This window comes from Tympanuchus pallidicinctus, unplaced genomic scaffold (assembly GCF_026119805.1).
Source record: "Tympanuchus pallidicinctus isolate F22 unplaced genomic scaffold, pur_lepc_1.0 scaffold19, whole genome shotgun sequence".
Taxonomy (NCBI): domain Eukaryota; kingdom Metazoa; phylum Chordata; class Aves; order Galliformes; family Phasianidae; genus Tympanuchus; species Tympanuchus pallidicinctus.
In genome coordinates, this window is record NW_026294710.1 from 10,657,876 (window position 1) to 10,682,317 (window position 24,442).

The window sequence follows — 24,442 nt, forward strand, 5'->3', positions numbered from 1 at the left end:
TTCCACGAAAGGTCCAAAATGATTTTTGCTGGTTTCCTCTCCTTATCTCTGAGCAGAGATTTGATTGGCTCTGAGCTTCTGGGAGCACCTTTATGTTGATGAAGCCCTGTGCCTGATGCTAGGGGCATCTCCATGACCTGATAGCTCAGTCTTTTCCCAACTTTAAATTGCAAAGATAGAGGAGCAGACGTGGTTTGATTCTCAGTGCAGTTGATGATGTTCTAGTTTAGGATTTCCTCCAGCTTCCTTCTCCATCCAACACATTGCCCTTCTTCTCTTGTCCTGACCATTCGTATGATGTTCTCAGATGGTGTTAAACCCAAGAAGTGGGTAGCAAAATGCCTTTTTCATCCCCTGCCTGGGGGATGTGGTGCTGCCTAATGTAATAATCTGAGGGACAAGGTTTTGTGGGCACAGTGGTGATAGGCTGATGATTGGTCTAGATGATCTTAGTGGTCTTTTCCAACCTTAATGATTCTAGGATTCTATGGAAAAGATGTTGAGGTCACAACAAGGGAAGTGAATTGACCCATTTAATCTAAATTTACCTTAAAATGTCCACTGAAAATCTCCTATAAAGCTGGGGGAAAAAAAGAAAAAAAAAAGAGGTCAACACTCCAATTTTGGGCTATAGAAATCCTTTGTGTGTACAGTTCTACATGTAACACATAACATTTCAACAATGACTGTTGGGCTTGCCAACCTGCTCTGTGGCTGGATTATTTTTGTTCCTTCTTAGAAATTCCCAGATCTCCCAACCAAAATAAATCCAACTTTGTTTGGGTTTCCTGACCGCATGGGATCCAACGTGGCTGCAGCCGTCCCACACACACTGCAGCACTGTTGGCATCCCATCCATCTGAGATGAGATATTTCACACTGGCTTCCAGCAGGAACTGCTCTGCAGATAGGGGAGCAGCAGGAGAATGACCCTGCTGCTTTCACAGTGGTTTTATGTAGGGCATGCCAGTAATGGAAAGCCCCCCCCATACAGGGAGCAGCTCTGAGAGTCAGCACAAAATCTGTGGCTGAAACTTTGCATTTCTCCTAGGGAGCATAAAGTGGATTCAGGACTTTCCACATTAGAAACTCCGTGCTGTCCTTGCTCTGCATGGATGGTCTCTCTCCTGGCTGTGTCCATTGTTGCCCATCATCACAACATGTGGCTGCCACATGTGTATTTATGCCACGGGAGAACCTGGATGCTCTCATTTCCCAGTGAAATGTGCGCTCAGAGGGGCAAGGATGATTTAGGGGATGTGTAATGAGATACAGGGCCATGCCTCGTGCACACACATACACACTGCAGCATTGAAGCATGCTGAAAAACAAACAGCTTGCCAAGGCAACTTCCACAGCCTCTCACAATGCTCTACAGGAAAATCTGGAGGGGAAAAAAAGGAACAAATCACTGCCTGAAGTGTTTTGGGCTCCATGCTATGCTTTGCAGCCCTGGATCTGCCACCAGGGGTGTCACCATCTTGCCTTACCAAGGGCAGGGAGGATGGAGACCTCAGTGCTGCACCCTATAAGGTGTTTTCTGAAATGGTCTGAGAGTACCAATGGAGACTCTATGGGGAATCTGTAAGTGCAAAGGTACTGGGCTACATCCTCTCTTCCTCAATGTCGCCTTTCAGGCACAGCCAACAGCATACATGGCAGAAAGCTGCTCCAAAATGGGCATCATGTTCTCAGAGAGCAACGCTTTGAGGTATCGGATCTAGCCGCTGAGTTTGCAGTCATTGCATCAAGGCTGTTCTCTCCTCTGCCTCCATCCTCAGCTCTTCTGCATTGATTCTGCACAGTACTGAAGAGTTGATGCGTTTTGTTCCAGAACAGAGCATCCTTTCCTGGCTCTTCAGAAGCAGAGACTTTCAGAACAAAGATAGGATCAGGCAGAGAGCTTTATTCCAGATTTCTCCTTTGCATAGGTTTCAGGAGCAACACATTTATATTTTCATGAGTTGATGCAGAGAGAACTGGTTTTTAAATCTTGCTCTCTGTCCCTAGAGCATTTCTGCACAGGCAGGCAAAGCATTTCCAATACAGGCAATGCAAAGTCCTGGCATCACTCAGAAGATAAACGGACACTGAAGGCCATGGTTTAGTGAGCATGGGGGTGATGGGTTGATGACTGGACTGGATGATCGTAGTAGTCTTTTCCAACCTTACTAATTCTACGATTTTAAGTCCTGTGAAGCACTGTTGGGGGTCAGTATCCACCAGCCCAGCTGCTGGCTGCCCAGCCCAGACCCAGGCTGCAGCCCTGGCTCAGAGCACCCAGTGCCTGCCAAGCCCCATGCTCAGCTATGGCTGGAAACGACCCCGTGACATGTTTTTACACTGGAAGCATATGAGTTCTTACAGTGTTATTCAAAACAAGAAAGAAGAAAAAAAAAAGCAATTATGTATACAGATTAGTGTTTTACTTCTTTTTTTTTTTTTTCCTCCACATCTGGAATGACTTTTGCTAGTGCATTTTCTATTATGTGTTATACATAACACCGTTTAGTGCAGTTTATTGACCAGCTCTGCTACAGACTAACTGAGTGATGCACAGCCCCATGCCTTGGCTCAATTGATCCGGGCGATCGCTGCTCACACCTCGAAGTGCTTGCTGATACAGTTGGTACAATAGACTCAATAAGCGCTAAAAGGACACTTTGAGCCTTAAATCTTAATCTGTCCCTTACAAATATTTCATGCATACTATGGCTTCTAGTGCCTTGGGTCAATTTGGTCATCTTCCTATGAACCTACATTGATTTTTTCTCCTCCAGCAAATCACGTAAATTTCAGTAGCAAATAAATTGTCCTATTCTCTTCTCTAACTAAACCAAACCTCCTACAAATGTTTTCCCAGAAGACTTGGATGCTCTCATGTAATTACCACCCTGTCTGCATGCACAAATGAGTGATATCTGGAACAGTTTGCTGAAAATATGCCATGTTTGAAGTGTGAAACTGTACCAAAGGAAAAAAAAAAAAAAGCCAACGTTTTTATATATATTTACAAGGAATTAAAAGTCAAAAGTAGGATAGATTAACAGACATCCTAACAGCTTTAGAAATATAGTAATTGTCAATTGCTGTGTACTTTAGTACTGCATGGTATCTTCATGCTGATGACTCGTGGGTTTTGCTACAGTTTAGAGTAGGGAGTGAATTGGAAAGTGACCAGGAATCCCCAAAGAGACATTGATGTGACCTGTAAAAGGAGTTCACTATTGGTGAAGGTGAGTCCTAGCAGCTAATTTAGATCCTTTTCCCTTAGACAATACTTTGCGTATAGCAAGCAGAGCAGAAACTCTTCCAGTATATACTGTGCACATATGGGATGAAACAACAGTCAATACCTTAAAGTGCTTCTTATCTAGAGAATAAATTTAGCCTAGGAGGGAAAAAAAATTTCTACACCGAGGGGGATGGTCAGGTTGGAATGGGCTAACCAGAGACATGGTAGAGTCCCCATCCCTGGAGGTATTTAAGTGATGTGTGGATGTGGCATTAACGGACATGGTTTAGTGATGAGACTGTTTAGTTCAGGTTGGTGACTGGCCTTGATCATCTTCAAGGTCTCTTCCAAAGTAGATGATTCTATGATTCAATGAATAAAGATGTTCTTTGCACAGCTTGGCTGAGCTGAATTAGCTCAGGAGAAATTTGCACGCAGGTCAAGTTATCTGAGGCTTTAACTGGGAAGTTTACAGCAGGGAAGATTTTCTAACTGTCATATCATGTTAACATAGGGATAAGGGGACTTTTTTGCTATAGATTTTATAGTAGTGGCATTTTGATCCCCTCTTGCAGCCTTTGGGCATTACTTTGGAGTAGGGACGAATAGCACATCCCACAGTCAGTTCAGTGAGGTGAGGCCATGGGCTGCCTGAGCTGCCTGCCCGTCACTTGCCATGGGATGTAACCCTTGGGTTGCAATGCTGTCATGTGGACCGATGTGTTTCTCTTCGAGTAAAGATGCACAGTGATGCTCAGTGCAAACAGCATCCATTTAAAACTTGCTTGTACAAAAGAACTTTAAGAGCTCTAGCATTTTCTTCACCAATAGCCCTGGTCCAAAGCAAGCGTCCATGTTGAACTGCTGTTACAATTGACCAGTTGAGATAAGGTTTCTCAATATCAAGACAGGAGTGGAACTCAGGAGTTTTCCTGAGTACCAGATGGGTTACAAGTCTGTAAGGTATCAGATATCAGACATTTGTAGCCGGTGAATCCTCTAGTCTGAAACCAGTGCCATCTCCCTGAGGTTGGTGGGAGCTCCAGAGCTCAGGGGATGCTCTGCCCAACTCTCAGATTTGGCTCCTGCCTTGTAGACGGTGAGGATCTTGCTTGGAAGGATATATTTTTAAGCTGCCAACTGTTTTTTCTTGCCAAGAAAGGGAACAGCAAGAGTTATGTGGGAGAAAGAGTCAAACATGGTAAGAAGTATGCACTGGGAAAGCCCTCTTCTGCATTAACATCAGAAGGCAGAGCGGGTTCACGATGGCCTGGTTTCCTTCCAGTTGAGAAGATTGAGATCTGTATTATTTTAAGAAAGAAAACAATACGTGACACAAACCAGCACAACCTACACTCTAGTGAGGAAGCCATCCCGTCCAGGAAAGGTCTTTCTTATCTCAGGATATGGCTGAGAGCAGAGCGCCGCGGCCAGCCGCTCTCAGAGCGGTGATTTAGGCGCCTGCTGGGTAATGCCCTGCTCGGTTTGAAATGCGGCATTGGAAGAACATTTAACTCTAACTCCATGGCTCAAGCACTGAGTGTTTGGAGGTTAAGAAGCGGCATTCCCGGCTTTAAAGTTCGCCTGAGAGTTATTGCTTGATGTTGTAAATGGACTTAAGGACCGTAGGAGACGGTTTTTCATTTCAGCCCTGATACAGTAAGCCACTTAAACACTTGCTTATGTCACGCTGAAATAAAAGGGATTTATGTGCACGGCTCTGTGCTTTGCTGAATCAGAACAATTTTGCTGATGGCTGTTTGCAGACAACATGAGAAACAACCTGTGCAGATTTCTCTGGGGGATCTCGGGGCTGGGAAACTGCCTGGAGCCCTCAGGAAGCATGGAGCCCCCAGGCAAGCCAGGAACTCTTTTGTCAGCTCGCAGGACAAAACAGGGAAGTCACCAGGTCACCCAGCCTGCAGCTCTCCTTAGTGCTCATCTGGTTGCTCTCCTGCAGTGCTCACAGAGCAGTTGGGTCACACCAAGCACATCCCAATGTACACACCTTCCCTTCTGCTCCAGGAAGACTTGGCTCTGTGAATCTATGATTCTGTGACTTGATGAATCTATGATGTTATGATTCTTCATTCTCTACTTGGTGGGATATGGACATGGATTATTCAAGAGATAGGACAAAATGTTGGAGGAAAATTCCTCTGGTGCTACAGATCTTATGGGAGATGCAGCATTGTCACTGGCATGTATTTTCTGGCTTTCATCTAGCTATTTACCATATGTGTATTCCACGCAGCCTCAGGTTTTATACCCTGAGGGGAGACCCATCCTTCTTTAGTAGGCAGAGTCTGGTTATGCATCACCAATCACCCTGCTACTCCTCGTCATGTCAGCACCATCCATATCTACAAGATCTCTCCCAAGTCTAAGCTTTCTGCTCCAAAGATCTGTTTGCCACCAAGTTGCTCCTGTGTGGTTGAAAATCTGACATTTTATTTCTCCCATAGAAATGCCATGGAAATGCTGGTTGGGTTTGGAACACAAGTCTTATGGGAAGTGGCTGAGGGAACTGGGATTGTTCAGTCTGGAGAAGAGAAGGCTCAGAGGAGACCTTATTGCTCTCTACAACTGCCTGAAAGGAGACTGTAGTAAGCTAGAGGTCAGCCTCTTCTGCCAGGTAACAGTCATAGGACAAGAGATAACGACCTAAAGTTGTGCCAGGGGAGGTTCAGGTTGGATATGAGGAAAAAATTATTCTCCAAAGGAGTGACTGAAACAGGCTGCCCAGGGAGGTGGTGGAGTCACGGTCTCTGGAGGCGTTCAAGAAATGTGTAGATGTGGCACTGAGGGACATGGTTGATGGGCCATGATGAGGATGGGTTGATGGTTGGACTGGATGGTCTCAGAGGATTTGAACAGATGGCAAATGTCCAAGGGTATGATTAGGATCTCCTTTCTAGGAAAAAAACAACTGGTTTACAACTGACCTATCCCGTTCCAGGACACCATGTAGCCCTTTTGGTAGGACATCATCACCAATGAATCAATTTGAATGGCAGAAGAAGTGTTATCTGTTGGGTTTCTATCCATTGTGGCGAGAAGCACTTGTACTTGTGTTGTCTTATTTTAGGATGTTGCCTTTGCCATAAGTCTTCTGCCAAAATAAAATCACTCTTCTCCCTCTTCAAACAAAAATTTACAGACCAGACATCCCACTTTTGGTTTAGGATGGACTCATGGAAATAAGTGGTAGAAATGAGGACCACATCCAGACTGCATGGCAGTCTCTCTACCTGGAGTTTCTCCTGTCTTTCTCCCCACTCTTAGAGCTTCGAGTCAGTGAGGTTCAGGTGGAAATAAGCCTGCAGCATTATTGCCCTATCTAATAAAGGGAAGAGCAGGGAAATGAGTGTGCAGGAGGGTTTTAGACCTGGAAAGCAAGCAGGGTGGAAAGGAGTAAGAAGTGGTCAAGTGGGAGCAGGGTGTTTAATCTAATGCTTTACTTTAATCAGCGGGCTGTCATCTCTCTCTATCTCCTTTCATCAGGTCTGTCCAAACGGCAGGCAAAGTGACACCGATTTTTGTGTGCTCAGCACAGTAATTGCCTCCTATCCATGCAGTGAGCGTTTAGGAAATTTTCTGCCTCCAATTATAATTTCTGATTTGAGTCATGGAAGAAAACACCGTATCCTCTTTATTTCTGTAGTCACCGGCTAATGAAACGTGCCACGAGTATTTATAGAACTGCCATTGTAAATAGCATTTGCATTTGGTGCCTTGGAGTTATTTAGTGTGACAGTGCCTTCACCAAGAGGATTTTTTCATTTTGAAAGGGAAAGGTTCCCTTTGGAGTCATTCCTTCCTGCTGCCTTTGCTGTTTGCAGTGGATGCAGCAGTTCTGTGGACAGTTGCAGATAATTTAGTGACAAGATGACACACACGGGGACTAGCAGAGCGCAGTGCAGCAACCGTCTGAGATGCCACAGACAGTTTATAGAACGCTCCAAACCTATGTTTGGAGTTACAGCAAAGATGAATAGAGAGGAGGGAAGTCAGCAGAGTGGTTCGTGCAGCAGTGCAAAACAGCTGCCAGATGGTCTTTCTTAGGAAAACCGTCATGTAAATATTTGGGTAGGAGCCTCCAAACGATATTTAAAGTCTGTTGCTTGTGACAAAGGTAACTAAAACGTCTTTTCCTTGAGAAAAGCAGCCAAGATACAGAAGATCCCACAAGTAACCAGGAGAGATACTTGCTTTCTGTAGCACATTCACATGATCATGTTCATACATCAAAACTTGTCACTGACGTCCCTCAAAGTGTCTTGCAAAGGAGGGCAGAATCATTCTTCCAGGTGCAGAGTCATAGAATCATTGATGTTGGAAAAGATCACAAAGATCATGTAGTCCAATCCATGTCCGTAACCACATCTCTCAGTGCCACATCTATGTTTCTTGATCACCTCCAGGGACGGTGACTCCCCCACCTCCTTGGACAGCCTGTGCCAATGCCTCACCTCTTTTCTGAGAATAATTTTTTTCCTAATATCCAACCTGAACCACCTCTGGCACTTATCTCTTACCCACTTAAGGCCACTATCTCTTCTCCTATGGCTGCTACAGGGAGAAGAGGCCAACCACCACCTGTCTACAACTTCCTTTCCGGGAGCTGTAGAAAGCAATCAGGTCTTCCCAGATCCTACTCTTCTCCAAAAGCCAGGGTGCAGGTAAAGCATGATGCCCTGTATGTGATCAGCTCTCCTGAGCATCTACCACCTCATCTGTACAAATGGGTTTCTTCACATTTTCATGTGCCTCACAAGCACCATCTGTGTCTGTATGGTGTGGAGATGCGTTATCCTCAGCTTTCTAAAAGTGCTCATGTTCAGCTCTTCGAGCACTCTGGGATCATACTGCATGTACAGGCACTAGAAGAAGTGACAGTTTTCAGAATGTGACGTACTGAGAAGTTTAAGAAAACAAACAAAAAAGCTGTTGTGTGTTTTGCTGCATAATTCGCATCTGAATTCGCGATCAGTCTGGCCCACAAAGTGCACCTGGCCCCTCTTCCCATATGAAGAATGCTGCTCTCTGTCATATGGGTGAAATGTTAGCACTGAGTCTGTAGCACAGCCCCACCTCGTCAGAGGTGCAGGGAGTAAATGTGGATGCTACAGCCTGAACCCCATGTTGAACAGATGTCTGAATTTAACACTAGGGCATGGCTTCAGGTATGGAAAACCCAAGTGTAGGATGAAGCTGGGTCAGCTGTCCTGCCCAGTATGCATCTCTTTGGTTTGAGCATCATGGACATCAGGACTGTCAGGAAATATTAGGCACGTGAATTTTTACTTTCTGAAGTTAGACTAATGGCTTCTAACCTCCAGAGGGCAACTAGGGGCCTGTGCTGATGATACAGGAAACTAAGTCACTGAAGTCACAGTGAAAACTGGGACATGATCAGGAGAAAACTTCTCCCCTTCACATCAAGTGTCCTTTTCTACTATCAACCGCTCTGTCCAACTATTGCTTTTTCTATGCTAAGATTTTACTTTTCTGTGTTGAGGGGAAACCCACGCCTTTGTGCCTCATAGTTTTCAGCTTCCCCCATCTTTTTCAGGGTAACAATTTCAGGTGTGGAGAACCACAGTTCTCTCCTCGCAGAGTTCCATTATCCAAATTCTGTTGTTGCTCAGCTCATCTTTAGTGACCTCCTGGTCCCACAGTCCCATCCATAGGGCTCTGGTGTTGGCTTTCATTCTTGTTACACAGAGAAGCAGAAGGGATTCTTTGCCTTATTCCTCAGTCTCTCATTGCTGTGTAACAGATACCATAGAGAAGTGAAACTGCAAAGCATCAGAAGCACCATCTTCCACATGCATAGCCTGTACCAGTTCCTTCTTGCTATGCTGTAAAACATTCCACTTTGACAATCTAGCAGAGTTTGTATTGCTCTGATGAAGGTAAAAAGCATGTAGTGCGGGCTTCAAATGCCTGGCAGAATAATAAAACAGAGAGGAGGGGGGAGAGGGGTTAGGGTGAGTAGCCTGTAACACAAACCTTCAAACCACTAAGAGGCGTAGCAACAAAGTGACACTAAAGAATTAAAGTGTAGTATGCTCACAAGTGGTCTGAGTAGTACTGCCCTGAGTAGTATGCTCACGAGTGGCACAATCAAACTATAAAAACTACCATGGTCTTTGAGAGCCACCAAGGTTTTGCTGATGGACAGAGGTGCTGGGGGTGAGCTGATGTGAAAATAGCATGATTTCCCTAGCTCCACTCCTCTTTCCTCCCCCCATTTCTGTGAGTGATGCTCATGAATTTGCAATTTGTCTATCATCTGTGCTGCCTTTCAGTTTCACTACATTTGGATACTGCCAGCTACCAGCTGTTCGCATTTGGGATTTATGTAAGCAGCAGGATACGAAACTCTGGGTTGGAAAAGCATGGAATGTCTTTTTCTGAAATACTAAACATCACCTCAGTTAATTTTCCTTCTTGCTTCTTTTACGTTCTTTTTTTTTTTTTCTCACTTCCACTTTGTATAACTGATCTGGTGCTACATGCTAGTGCTGGACTGTGCTCCTGTCCCTGCCATCACGTGTCACTACCATGAGAAAATCACTGCTTTCTTTCTTGCCTTGGGTAAACACGTATTAAAACTTCAGTATTGATGCACACTCCCTATCTTGGGGATGTTGCAGATCTCTGACAGCAAGGGTGTGAGAGAGAGATGGAAGCAGAGTGCTCTGAGCTTTGTCCATAGCTGCACAACCACACTGAATGCTGCTTAATAAACAGTTTACAGAGAAAATCTCTTACCAAATAATATACCTTATGAGAAGAGGTATTTATCACATCTGAATTTTTGCTATAGGGAAGAGGCTGGGAACCTGGACAAGGACTGATCTGTCCTGACTCCAGGAGGTGGGGAGGTGGACATGGGACAGAACTGGTGAAGAGGACAGGAGTATCTAGCAGAGTCAACCAGCAGCATGAGAAGGTAGTGCTGGAGATGGGATTGTTTGACTGGAGAAGAGGAGGCTCAGGGGAGAAGTTATCACTCTCTACAACTGCCTGAAAGGAGGCTGTGGTGAAGGGGAAGCAGTGTCTTCTCTGAGGCAGCAGCAATAGGATGAGACAGAATGGCCTCAAGTTGCACCAGGGGAGGTCAGATTTGATATTAGGAAAAGCTTCCTCTCCAAAAGAGTTGTTGGACACTGGAGCAGGATGCCTAGTGAGGTGGTGGAATCACTGTTCCTGGAGGTGTTCAAAACACGTGGTACTGAGGGACATGGTTTAGTGGGCAATATTGGTGGTAGGTGGGCTGTTGGGTGATCCTGGTGGTCTTTTCCAACCTTAGTAAATCTATGATTCTATGGCTGAGGATGAAGATCTTGTGCATGGGCCATGACTGCCTAGGCTATGCATGTCTCCTCAGCTCACCCAACACTCAGGATGTCCTTTGGATGGAGTGTGGTGGATTACCAGGAGGCTGAGCAGCACAGCAGGGCCAAGGCATGTGTGTTTGCTTTGGTGCTGCCTGAACGCTGCCCAAATCATGCCGAGGAAGAGATTTCCTAGAGTGAAAGAGGCTTAGACTGCTCTTATCCCATTAGTGGGATTGTGTGTGTATGTAAGGGCTTTAAGGGCAGAGCCTGGAGCCGTGGCTGTGCAAAGCAAAGTTGTTCCTCTTCACAAGAGCTGAGAAAGGCCTTGGCTGACTGTAGAGGCGTTCCCTCAGGCAATAGCTCATTTACTTTTCACTACCTCAACCCACAGTACCTTGGAAGAAGCAACTTAATATACATAAAACTGTAATTGATGCCATCGTACATGTTAAGAGTTGGAATAAATCATACTGATATGTAAGCACCGGTGAACCAATATAATAATTAAAAACATAAAGCTGTTAAAGAGCATCTAAAGGAAGGCTACGAAGATGGGGAAGGGTCTGGAGGGCGAGGTGTGTGAGGAGCAGCTGAGCTCCCTGGGTTTCTCAGCACAGAGCAGAGGAGCTGAGGGGAGGCGTCACGGCGGCTGCAGCTCCTCCCAGGGAGCGGAGGGCAGCGCTGAGCTCTGCTCTGTGTGACGGCGACTGGGACCGAGGGAACGGCGTGGAGCTGCGCCAGGGGAGGGGCAAGGGGTGCTAGGGAAAGGTCTGCACCAGAGGGCGGTGGGCATGGAACAGCCGGCCCAGGGCAGCAGTCGCACAGCATGCCAAGATAGAAAGCCACACGCCCTGAGCCACGTGTCTCTTCTCTCCTGCAGATGACGGAGGGCCGCAGATGCCAAGTGCACCTCCTTGATGACAGGAAGCTGGAGCTCCTCGTCCAGGTAGGAACTGCACGTTTCTCCATCTCCAAATAGTCCAGGATAAAAAGGGAGAGGAAAAGGTTTTCATTTGGTTTTCTCAGCAACTTGATGCTGAGATTGCATGCAGAGCTGTATTTGTATCAGGGATAACATGCTTGTGGGAAGGGCTTTGTGCTAACAGTCCCAGTCCCCCCTGTTAGGACAGAAAAGCAGGTCAGGTCATTTTTGATGCTATTACTATATCACTTAGAGGAGCAAAATATTACATCTTCTTACGGTACCCCCAGCCTGGGTTTCCATCCCGTTACTTGCCACCAAACTTGGTGTATGATGCTCAGGATGCAGTGCTGGTGCCGTGGGCAGACATCACTGGAGATACTCCAACGGCTAAAAAATCAAACACAAGCATGCGTTAAAATGCATCTGTAAATTATCCTCCTATTTAAAAAAGTAACAATAGTAGAGAATGAAGGAGAATGAGATTCTGGTGCTGGCCATGGGCTCATGAATGTTGCCACATCCTGAGCCTTCCCGATAATTTTGGCTCACTCCTCAGAGGTCACCAACAGGTTAACAGCAAGAATGAGAAGAATGCCTTTCCTTTTTGCAAATGCTGCTGGGCAGCCCCAGAAGCAGGAAATGAAACTTCCCATGGCTGCAGAACCACGATGCAGCTGATAGCTGGGGGAGCAGGATCCCACCCGAGGAAATCTGAACAGGGATAGCTGGAGGTGCCATGAATCGCCGGAAGCATGTTCAGCCCCACTGCTGGAAAGTTGCTTAAAAACATCATTAACAAAATGCTAAGGGTGGTGAGGTCCTGAGTCCTTAATGACTGAAAAAATGGAATCCCACAGCTCCCTGAGACATGCGGTGTGCGCTGGGCTGTGCGGTCAGAGTGCACCCAGGTGCTAGCCATGAGCCATGGGCTGGAAGGGGAATAGCTCAATAATTAATTATAACTCATTAGTTAGAGTGAAATGCCATACCCATGGTATCCACTGAGTCTTCAGAACAGGAGAGACATGGACCTGTTGGACTGCATTTAGAGGAGAGCCACAGAATGATCCAAGGGACGGAACACCTTCCCCAACAGGACAGGCTGAGAGAGCGGGAGGTGTTCTGCTTGGAAAAGAGAGGGCTCCAGAGAGATCTGAGAACAGCCTTTCAGCATCTAAAAGGGAGCTACAGGAAAGAAGGAGACAGACTCTTTAGCAGGGTCTGTGATGACAGAACAATGGAAATGAAAAAATCTTTTACACTGAGGGTGGTGAGGCACTGGCACAGGTTGCTCAGAGATGTGGGACTTTCAAGGCCAGGCTGGATCAGACCCTGGGCAACCTGATCTGTGCTGTCCCTGTTCATTGCAGGGGAGTTGGACTAGATGGCTTTCAGAGGTCCCTTCCAGCTCAAAGGATTCTATGATTCTGTGGTGCCAAATTCTGCACAGTGAGCATTCCTGCACAAGCTTTCACCCACCTCACTGAGGCTTTGCAGATAGCTCAGGGGTTTCTGTCCAACTTTGTATTGCATCCATAGGCACAGCCATAAGCACATCCATTACAAGGATGTGGCAGGTGGCTTCCTGATTCATAGAGATGTCTCTGAAGTTTTTCTTAATTGCATGAGAATTGCATTGCTTTTTGGAGTATGGCTTTGCTAAAGCATTGCTTGCAATACCAATAATCATAGAATCACAGAATGGCTTAGGTTTGAAGGGACCTTAAAGATCACCCAGCTCCAACCCCTTGCCATGGGCTCAGTTCCCCCACCAGCTCAGGCTGCCCAGGGTCCCATCCAGCCTGGCTTTGAGCACCTCCAGGGATGGGGCACCCACAGCTACTCTGGGTAGCAATGCCAGTGCCTCACTGCCCTCTGAATACATTGCAGGAATCTATACAAGCTGCACTGCCCAATTTCTTGTTTGGGGCTATTCTCAATAGCACTGTGCATACAGGAAAGACACAATAGCTGCTCTGGTAATGAGAGTGGAGGAGGCTGGGTTGGGAAACACTGGAACTGCTCACGTGATGTATTTTTTTAAGCGTTTGATCACACCTTCAGTGGGAATTTCTAGTGATCAATATAGGACATGAATTGCTCTGTAAATCACACTAACTAGTCTGCAAGTGACCCATGGCTGAATTTTATTTGCGCAATAAATCTTTTTTGCTGCTCTCAAGTAATGTATGAATGAGGAAAGCCAGGAGGTGCGAGTGTGAAAAATTCATGTCCAGAAAATGCAGTCACCTCTGCTGCACACAGCTTGACCCAGCTCTGCAAACAGTGCCCTGCTATGTGTGCACAGGATTGCCCACTGAGGCATCTTAGGTGCTTTTCTGGATAAATGATGCTGTTAGAGCAGAGGCAGCTCACAGATACAGCAAATACAGCACTCTGGGGTAGAGCAGACTGCAGAGGAAAAGGATGTTTGGATTCGTGTCTCCAATACTGATTCTTTGCAAATATGGGCAAAACACTGGTGTTCCTGCAAAGCTGCCAGCTTTGGGGGGGGTCATAGGATGGTCTGCTCCAGGCAGCAGCACGGAGTGGGAAGTATTCAGCCATGAGAATGATGTGCTCTTTGCCAAGGAAAACCTCACCAGCTGATCTGTTCAGCTCAGAACTTGTGCTGAGATTGGAGATAAAAGTTTTGTAAGGTCTGAGCACCTTTGCTTTGGTTATCAACTTTTCTCATAGCTGTAAATACAATCTTCATCCAACTCAGAGCTTCTGGCTGCCACTTCAAAGCTGTGTTTATCTATGGATATCTCACCACAGGCTGATGAGGGATGATCTCTTGGCTTATGCCATGGAAGAGATTCTTCCATCACTGTGTTGGGCCTTAGTAATCTGTGTTGGCTTACATTGCTCATGAGGAGAGCTCTCAAATTTCCATGTAAAACATGTCCCTTCCAACCAACCTCAACCTTTCCTGGAAGCTTTTCGAAAGCAAATTTCATGCTGGTGTGGCATGTTTAAGGGAGACTGCTGGGAATCAGTTGAACTGATCTCTTCACTGTGGATGAGATTAAAATAACATCCTTACCTGGTTTGGGCTTTATGTAGCCTTGCAGCACTTGTGTGTGATCTCACATGCTCTAGTTACAGGAAGGTTGCAGATCCTGCTGCGTGAACAGAAATCTGTATTACAGGATGGCAAAAAACAGCAGAAGGAGCTGGGTCTGATGGAATGACTGAGATGGGTACAGCTCCCTCGAAGAGATGCGGGAGGGCTTCTGGCGCATCTTGAAAATGCTTCGGCCACTGGCTCCAGGGAGCTGAAATTATTTTCTGTGCTGCTGCCTGAGGGCTGTTGGGTAAAAACAGATGCATCTGGGAACAATCAGCATGTTTGCACAGAGCAGTGCATTAAGCAAATATACTCCTTTTTGCCTGCGAATTAGCTGCGATCAGACTCAGGGGGTTATGAATACAGCTCTTGAAACATATGACTGGATGGTTAACAAGGACCATACCTCAGTCTGCAGGAGGATGGCAAGTGGTAAATGATCCTGTGGTTGCTCGCAGGAGTCGGCCTTGGCTCCGTTTGACAGCTCCTCCAGACCACACTGAAACGTTTCAACACCGCAGATCCTCTTCCCAAACTACAAAGAGCTGGGAGGCCGGCCACACAGATGCTTCTGGTGGGACCCCCTCGGGCACATCTGTTTTATTTGCATTGCAGAGCCCCAAAAGTCAGCTTCTGGCTCAAAGGCAGCATTTATAAGCCCTGCTGCAAATGCTTGGGTGATGGCACATAGCACACAGGGCTTTGAGTTACCACCACCAGTGAAGCCATCCTTGCTTTAGGCAATCAAGTGGTCTGGACTACAGCTTTTTTCCCCCTAGACGGGTGGCTGCAGAGCAGTAGAGCAGCAGCTCAGGAAGGGTACAGACACAGGCTTGGAGGATAAAGGAGAGCTCTCTCCAGGGCATTTTGTCAGATAAATGCCGAAATTCAGAAGGTTTAGTCATAAACTCAGCAGAGGAGAATCATATGGAAATCTCTTCCTGAGGGTCTGAAACTCAAAGCCTGTTTGACTTAGGATTATGAAGAGTTGCATTTGGTATGTGTTTCATTTGATAAATGTCTGTTGATGATGTGTTGTGTGTGGCAAGTTTACATAAGACTTTTTTGACAGCATTTTCATTGTGAGCAGGAGCAGAACGTGGCTCCTCACATCTTTGTACAGGCAGTTCTTTTCCTATTGCTGTTTGATGCATCTTTAGATCTTTATGCAAGAGATTTTTTTAGAAAGTTTTGGCTTTATCCAGCTAATCCTTTTCAGCAAGCAAGTCCTCTTCCCTGCTCCTAGAAAATGGATTTTCTCACATCCCCTGCTCTCAGCCTTGCTATCCATTATATTATTTTCATGTGGTTGTGGGTCATTTGTCTGCTGCACGGGACAGGCTTGCACTGCTTTATTTAAAGAGTTTTGCATAATTGGCTCTTCATTCCTTTTCATCTTGATTTTTGTAAACATGTATTTTTCCGTGCTGGCCGAGTCCCACATCCTCACCACGTCTGTGCTGGCTGCTGGTGCGTTATCCATTTGCAGCTCCAGCCATCGGCATCCAAAAGTGCTAAGCCTCCTAATTTTTTCTCTCTGCAAGAGTTATTGCAGGAACAGAACTCATTCGTGGCTTGGAGCAGAGCTGTCTGTGGGGTCTGAAATTTGATCAGAGGAAATATTGTGAGTTTGATTTTTCCCTAAGAGCACTGAGCCCGACTTGGAAGGGCCAAGGAGAGGGATGTGGAAGTTATCACCACGCTACTCCATGGGTGTTTGGGTGGATAATCCACATGAAAGTCCATATTATCACTTCTTAAGTCATTATTAAGCTTGGAGTAAGCTTCCAAGTTTGGAGATGCTTCCAAGTCAGACCAAAAGCCAGTGAGTGGTGACAGCAGTGTGGGGGTTCTGGAGGAGATGCTCAGGCCAAGGAACCAGGAACCTTTGCTCCTCCACACTCAGCCTCACTCTCAGTCTTGGGGAATTATACAGCACCTTTTGAGAGCAGTGACTCCACCAATAATGGTAATAAAGAGGAATAAAATGTTCTCATCCCCTCCCAAGATGCTGTTGGAGTTTTTGGCAATATTTTTAGTATTACTCATGGTCAGAAGATTGCAATCAGCTGGGGATCACTAGTGTTTTCTTGCTGCCTCGCTTTTGCACGTCAATAAGTAGGGTGGTTACCTGGGTTGGCAAGGTGGAAAGACTGCAGAGGTTCCCCTTCAGGTGGTATTGAGGGTGGCACCTACTAGGAAAATGCACTTAATTTTGAGTACTGTATTTGTGTGAGTATTGCAGTGATGTGTCCCAGCTTCATAGCAAGAAAAACAAGCACCAGGATGGGATGAAACCCCTTGGGATACCACAAAGATTGCAGAAGAGGGGCTCCAGCCCTGCTCCGCTGCCAAAACTGGCTCTAGGCAGGGCCTTGGGAGCTGGCCTCCCCTTAAAAGCATCATCTCCCAATGCAGAAATGTAGCCACACAGCCCTGACCGTAAATGGAGACGTTTGGGTGCCAGTAGTCAGGCAGGAGAGCCAGCAGCTCCCTGCAGTGCAGACAGGCTCTGCTCCAAGAGCACTTGTAACCATCACTGAAGCAGAAGGCAGCTCTGAGAGCGGGTGTGAGGGTGAGTATTACACCCATTGCAGAAGGAATACTGCTGGGGTTTCTTATAGGGCACGCCTATAGGGCATGGGGTGTGGGGATGGGCTGGCTCTCAGTGGGGGGAGGCTCCCTGCATCTCCTCTTCCCACTCAGCCTCTACACTGCAGCACAGCAGATAGAAAACGTCCCTTCATCTTACAGGATGGCTTCATAGTGGTTCTCAGAGTGGTTCTGGAAGTCGTGTGGTGGCCTGTCACCCATTTGAAAGAAAAAATGTACGTTTTCTGCAGAGAAGGGAAATAACTGGAGAGCTGACGGAGCTCAAATGGAGTTTTTCGCTGCGAATCTCGCCAAATGCAGTCCTTTGCACTGAGGAAATGTGCAAAAAATAGATCTGAGTCAAATTAAAGCTTGATCCAAAATTTGATATAAATTCTGTAATTTTAAATTGATCAGAGCTAAAGTGATGTTCAGATCTGTGTTCCCAAACTGCAGCTCTAGGGCTCTGATATGTCTAATTTCAGAAACAAAAACTACAGCAAGAGCAAGAGTGTAGTTGAGCAGTTTATGGAAAATTGCAAAGTAGATTTTTGGCATCTTTGGCACTAGAAAATATTGAGGTCTGCAGCTTTGAAACTTCAGAACCATCAACAAAACAAGAAACGCCCTCACCACAGTCTGTCTCTCCTGATGGATGAACCACTTGAAGGCTCCTCCTGGCCTTTTCCTGACTCTTGAATCACCATTAGAGCAGTCTGATCGTCTCTAGTCCAGTGAGAGCAATGGCAAATGGGGCGGATGTCCTCCTGGCTTTGGTCACCATGGGATGGAGAGGGATGGAGGAAAGAGACTGCTCTGCAAATAGGGAAATGGGAGTCAAGATTGGTGATTTGGGTCTGTGTGCTTGCTAAGTGAAGAGTTGAGAGTTTTTTGACTGAAAAGTTGGCTGTTCATCAAAAAGTAGCTCTGAAGGGAACATATGGCTGGGAGTGTTACTGACTTTTGTAGTCAGTTCATGTCCTGCAGACATGGCTTCAGCACAATATACAGATATTGCCTTTGACCAGGTAAATAAAATCATAGATTCATAGAATCATTAGTTTGGAAAAGACCACTGAGATCATCTAGTCCAACCATCAACCCATCCCCATGATGCCCATTAACTCCTATCCCCCAGTTCCACACCATGCTTTTCTTGTACACCTCCAGGGACAATGACTGCGCTTCCCTAAGCAGCCTGTTCCAACACATTACCAAACAGTTACATGAAAAATGGACTAAAAGATCTGGGTCTTTTAGCCTGAAAGCTGTGATTGTGTTGATCTTCTGTGCAAGCTCTGATAAACGCCCTCAGAAAGCATCCACCACTGTCATCCGTGGTCTGCATAGCATTTGGGGTCAGTCTGGGGGGGCATAGTAGCTGCATGGGGGGACCAAGGAAACACTGATGGTTGACAGATACATATGGTGCCTTCTCAGTATTGAGGAACCAACCAGGAGCAGCAGACTGCCAGTGAGTAGAAGGCAGAACATTTCCTTGGATTTTAAACCCTTCTGGTTGGTAGATTGTGGGTTTCAATTCCCAGATTAGGCTCCAGTGAATACAGCAGCCTGTAGACATCCAGCCTGGAGGGAGGAAAGATTTCCTTGGAAATGGAAACGGAAGAGCATAGGAGTAGAAGAGCAAGAAATTTGATGTGCTGAAGTAGGGAGCGAACAATCTGGCTTAAGAGCCAAGAGGGATCTCAGGCAGGATGAAGGAGCCAAAGAAGATTTTCTCAAGGGGAAGGACTTTATGATAAGGCTATGGGACAGGAGGTGAAATAAGCACTTCAAAAGGAAATTCTCAGCAGGGCCCAGAAACCTGGGTATGGAAGAGCTTCTGCTGTTCACCCTGGCTCCAGCAAGGCCAATGTGGCTGTGGAGACCCAATCAACTGGTCCAAGGCCAGCAGATCTGAGATGTGTTGGGAGTTCCATGCTCCTCAGGCTCTCCATGGGTAACCACATCATCTCAAGGTGGACGGAAATAGTCCCAGTGCTATGTGAACATCACTGAAAAGATGGCCCTGATGAAGAGAGCAATGCTGTAAGTTCAGACACCGGGAACGTAGCTCATGCTATGTGGTGAGGTTTCACAGAAGCAGGATTTGGAGAGGCACGGAAGGATGAGAGGCACAAAGCATCAGGGCATGGATCAGCAGTTAGCCCAGATGGACAAGGAGCATGGAGAGCCTCCAGGAGGATCTGTACATGCAGCAGAGGTCATTGGAATAAAGCAGCTCTAGAGAAAGGAAGGCTGCATACAGGAAAGGCAAGATTGGGAATTAATGAAACCCAGCAGGGATAGCTTGATTCCTCCAAATTTTTCCTTGGCCACCTGCAGGTCTCTGGGAAGACGATCGGCAAGATGAGACAAGTAGAGGCAGGAGGCAATGGCTGCCAGCAGCAAAGTGACCCTGAAGAATGAGTCAGATTCTGGCTCACCTTGCCACTAGGGAAGGAGAAGGGCAGAAGGCATTTCATATCTGTAAGAGGTTAACTGGAGGGGATGGCACTTACCTGGTATAGTAATGCTGCGCATTCCCCACTTTCCAAGCTGTGTGCTGGTTTCTAAACTGGTTATGTTCTTGGACATTGAAAGACTCCCATAAACAAGCCCTGCACATCTGTTAGGCGCCATGTCAGGAGCCTCAGGGAATGAAGTCCCTCAGAAAAGTGCTCACAGCCTCATAGGAAAATAAACAGGGAATGACAATCACACTCTTCCATGCAGTGAAATGTAGGTGTGATTTCCTAGGGCCTGCATAATCAATATCCCTATTATCAGCCTTCCAGAATAAATTGCATTTAAACTAAACCAGGCTGCGGAGCTATCCGTGAGCTGTCAGGAGGCAGATAAGCTGAAGACATATGTTTATTTATACTGCATGTGCTGAGAGCTGGATATTCTTTACAGCTGACCAAATATGGGTGAAAATATTCAGTGATTCTTTTTCCATTGTTCTGCTAAAATTTGTCAGATACCTTTAATTCTGAGCAATTATGGAGCCTTTCATGCTCACTAGGAGTGCTGATGACTGTCCCAGTAAAGCATCCAATGAAGGGAGAAATCTCCTGTTCTGAGTTAGCCCCGTAAGTTTTGTAAAGCATCAGCTGTTTGACTTGTCCTGGTACCCTTCCACTGCGCACTCACTCACACAGAAATTGCAGAACCTGCATCTAGTGGTTCCATCACAGAGAAAAACTCTTACAATTGCTTGGATGAAGTTCAGACATTCACAATTGTTTCTGCCCGGCTCAGCTGCTCCATGACTTCAGTGGAGCTATTGTTCATAACCTGCACTTGCCCCACAGTGGCTGTGAAATATGTCATTGTTGCCCCAAAGTACTGCTCCAGCCATGGACAGAGCCATGTCAACCAACACCGCTCCCTTCTCCCCTTGGGCGACTGCAGGGCTTAGCTGCCAGGCATAAAGGTGGGAACAAAATGGGTTGAGCATCAAGGTGGTGGGCAGATCAGACCCTCTTCTGCTTCACTCCCCATTTCACATCCTTCTGGCAAGACAAGTTAGTGAATTCAGGTAGGAAAATACCAAAAGTGGCACAAGACAAAAGATGCCTTCCAAGACACTTCCATTCCAATGGGAATAGAAATAGAAAATTATTTCTGTACAGCACGGTCTGAGTGAACAGCTTTTGAAACTAATATTGTACATAGTTGATGATTTCAGTTTATACTGAATATAGAAATATGTAGCTCAGAAGAAAAAAAAGACACATGAGGTAGAATAGCAGATTTTCTTTCAATCCAAGGTACAAAATGTGCATTTCCAATTTCTAGCATTTTAAGATGGAACATTTCTCATTATTGCTGCCATTGGACTGTGTTGAACGAACATGAAGCTGACAGTGAATGAAGGATACCAGGCTTGATTGTCTAAGCCACATTACTCAGTTTACAGAAAATTCTCCCCCCTCCCCTCCCCTCCCCTCCCTCCCCTCCCCTTCCCCTCCCCTCCCCTCCCCTCCCCTCCCCTCCCCTCCCCTCCCCTCCCCTCCCCTCCCCTCCCCTCCCCTCTTCCCCTCCCCTCCCCTCCCCTCCCCTCCCCTCCCCTCCCCTCCCCTCCCCTCCCCTCCCCTCCCCTCCCAGAGAATGCAGGTGGCATCACAATGGAGGTGGCTGCATTGGTATCAAGTTCAACTGGTTTGCCTAGAGAGATGCATTTGGGCTGGTGCATCTGCATTCCACAGCTCCTCCCATCATACTACAACAGCTTTTATCCAGGAGCATGCCAAAGCCATCTATTTTTAGGCCCAGACTCTTAGGAAATGATACAAAATGCTATTCCAAAGTGATGGAGCAAACCTCCATTCTCCAGCCTGTATTCACCGTATTTCCAGCATGTGCTCCGCCAACCTCTTTTGTCTTCATTTGAGTAAAGTGTCCCATGCCACTTGACTAGGAGGAGGATTCCGGGAAGTCTGATGTCAAAATGAATCTGTCTCTCCCTTTGGTGGGTTATTTGCCCAAATTCCCCTTCCTCCCCTGGGGAAGTGCCAGCCTGCTGATTGCAGCACGCACAGAAGGAGCACGGCACAGAGCAATGCCCGTGGCATTCATGTGCATGTGCACCCATTTCAGCCACTGGACAGGATGTCATCAGAAAACACATCAGCTTTTCTAATCTTCAGGACAGAGGAGATGGCTCTTGGCTTGTAATTGGGCTATGTTTTTAAAAAAACAAATGCATGACCTCATCATGAAAAGCAAGACATGCTCATTCTCCCCTTCCTTTCAGATGAGAGGCTATTCATACACATAGGGTGTTTTTTCTTTTCCCCTCTATCTGTGCTCACAGTCCGTTCATCACCATTATGTTTGAATGATATCTCTTCTGATATTACCTTTGCCATGAAAGTGCCCATATTAGGGCAGGAAAAAGCACAGATCTAAACCTGCAGCGGAGGGAGCTTCGGTCTCTGTCCTGACTGAAGCTTTCTTGGTAGCGGGTCAAAACAAATGCTGGGAGGTAGAACCATCATATCCGACAGCTCTGGAAGGTGTTTTCCTTTGGGAAAATTAATAGCAGAGATTTGGGGTTAGTGACTCATCCCTATTTTTGGAGATAACTCTTCCCTTGTCTGTGCTGGCTCAGATTTAGAGATCAGCTTGCCAGAATGTAACCTATGGAGTCTCTTAGTTACACTTGTCTCCTTGGAAAAAAAAATAATTTTTTAAAAAAATTAAAGATCCTTACCCTTTGTTAAGAACAAAATAAACCAAGAAAACCATTTACACCTCATTCCCAACCCTTGCTTTGAAACCATGCCAAGGATTTCACACATGGAGTCAGCCCGACCCGCACAGTGATGTGGGAACACCACTGCAGGCGACGCCTCAGCACCTGGGAAGGCTGCCCATGTATCAGAGATGCACAGCAACCAGGATGTTGCACAAAATGGGCACTTGCTGCTGGGCACCTCTAAGGCAAAAGTGTGAAGGGATTTAACTGTGCAAATGGGATTCTCTTGGTTGATAGAAGGTTCCCTTTTTGATGACATCTCAGCAGTAAGTGCCTAGTGCTGATACCTTCCCACTTAAACTGCCCTTTCTTCTTCTACATCCCCATTGGGATGAACAAGTCCATTTCTCACTCCTCGGTTATCTTCTTTACTTCTTTGTTTTTTCTTGTCCTTTGAGAGCCCACCGTGCTTATACAGAGAGGTTGTATGCACTAAAGAGCTTTAAAGGGGAGGCAGCAAGCTCCATGTCCCTGACCTGGTAATCCCCTCATGGACACTCATGTTAGAAAACATTCCGCTGCTCCCCTCCACTCTTCTCATGGGCAAAGTCAAACCGTGGCCACAGCTGAGATAGCCCTCAATCCCTACTAAGTCTGGTGTTCTTTTTCTCTACATCTATATCCCCCTCACAGCCTTATGTCACCCCTTCATCAGCCACAGCTCAGTTGGTGCAAACATCTGCGTATTCCTGGTGTGATGCTGGGGTTGGGCTTGGGAGCAACAGCATCTCTCTGAGGACATTATAGTTACAGCTAGGAGGCTGTAGAGAGGTGGGGGTTGGCCTCTTCTCCTCGGGAACAGCGACAGGGCAAGAGGGAATGGCCTCAAGTAGCAGCAGGGCAGGTTCAGGTTGGATATGAGGAAATGTTTCTTCTCAGAAGCAGCGGTGAGGCATCGGCACAGGCTGCCCAGGAGGTGGTGGAGTCACCATCCCTGGAGGTGGTCAGAAAAGGGCAGATGTGGCACTGAGGGCCGTGGTTAGTGGGTGTGATGGGGATGGGCTGATTGTTGGACTGGATGATCTTCGTGGTCGTTTCCAACCTTAATGAGTCTACAGTGCTATGAAGATATGTGAAGCACATGTGAGCCAAATGTTTCCAGAAACCAGAGCGGTCACTTTCATGTATTTTCAGTATTCTGTTGAATCATTCAGCAAATGTCTCTGAGATATGGAGACTCACAGTCAGACACGTTGGGTGTGACTCAGAGCTTGTCACAAGAATTTTGCACAGCTCTAGCTCTTGGGCTTTAGAGAACAGTTTTAAAGTGCTTTGCAGTCTTTACCCTGAAAAGCACTTTGGAGGCAGATAGCATGAATTATTATTTATTTTCACTGTGTGGACAGTTGATCAGTGGCAGATGTTTCTAATTGCATTAAGCAAGTGGAAATAATGAGAATTAGACAGCAGATTCTCCAGGAATTTACATTTAGATTGAGTTACATTTTGCCATTTAAAAAAAGCAAATTCAATGTCAGATGCACTGATTCTTCAGCAGAAAGGGGAGCTGGTTATTTTTAATTATTATTTGATTGCTTAAAAATGAGCCATGTTACTGTACTTAAAAATATTTGACTCAGGAGAATGATTTAATGGATGCTCTTATGTCTTTTGCAAACGACATGGGACAATGAAGCTGTTCATCAGCCAGCATTTCCCCCATCTCCCCTCCCCATTCCACTTCCATTGACGGGCAGATGAAAAATAGGGGACCCTGTGCTGTCACAGCTCCATCTCACAGCACTGCTGCAAAATTGGGATGGGCTCAGCTGAACGCCCGCATTGCTGACAAGCTGAATTAAGCAGCACTGATGGGAGATGAGCAGCATGTCCCCATGCAGGCACCACACTACACTCAGCTTGGCAGGAATTTGGGTGGGTTTTGTCCCCAGCTGCTGGGCAAGCAGAGGAGCAGGGCTTGGTGTGGGGAGGAGCAGCATCTGCTACCTCCAACGACACGTGTGTGACTGCCATCTCCCACACCGTGCCAAGAGGAAATGAG

General features: G+C 46.4%; 1 protein-coding gene across 6 annotated transcripts in view; it reads left to right on the forward strand.

The window, feature by feature from the left end:
- FRMD4A (FERM domain containing 4A) overlaps window positions 1–24,442 on the forward strand; it is a 351,201-nt gene that overhangs the window by 214,744 nt on the left and 112,015 nt on the right. For all 6 annotated transcript variants that reach the window (XM_052681194.1, XM_052681195.1, XM_052681193.1 and 3 more), the window contains exon 2: window positions 11,465–11,530. In XM_052681194.1, the coding sequence (XP_052537154.1) occupies window positions 11,465–11,530 (66 nt within the window). The remainder of the gene's footprint in view (window positions 1–11,464; window positions 11,531–24,442) is intronic.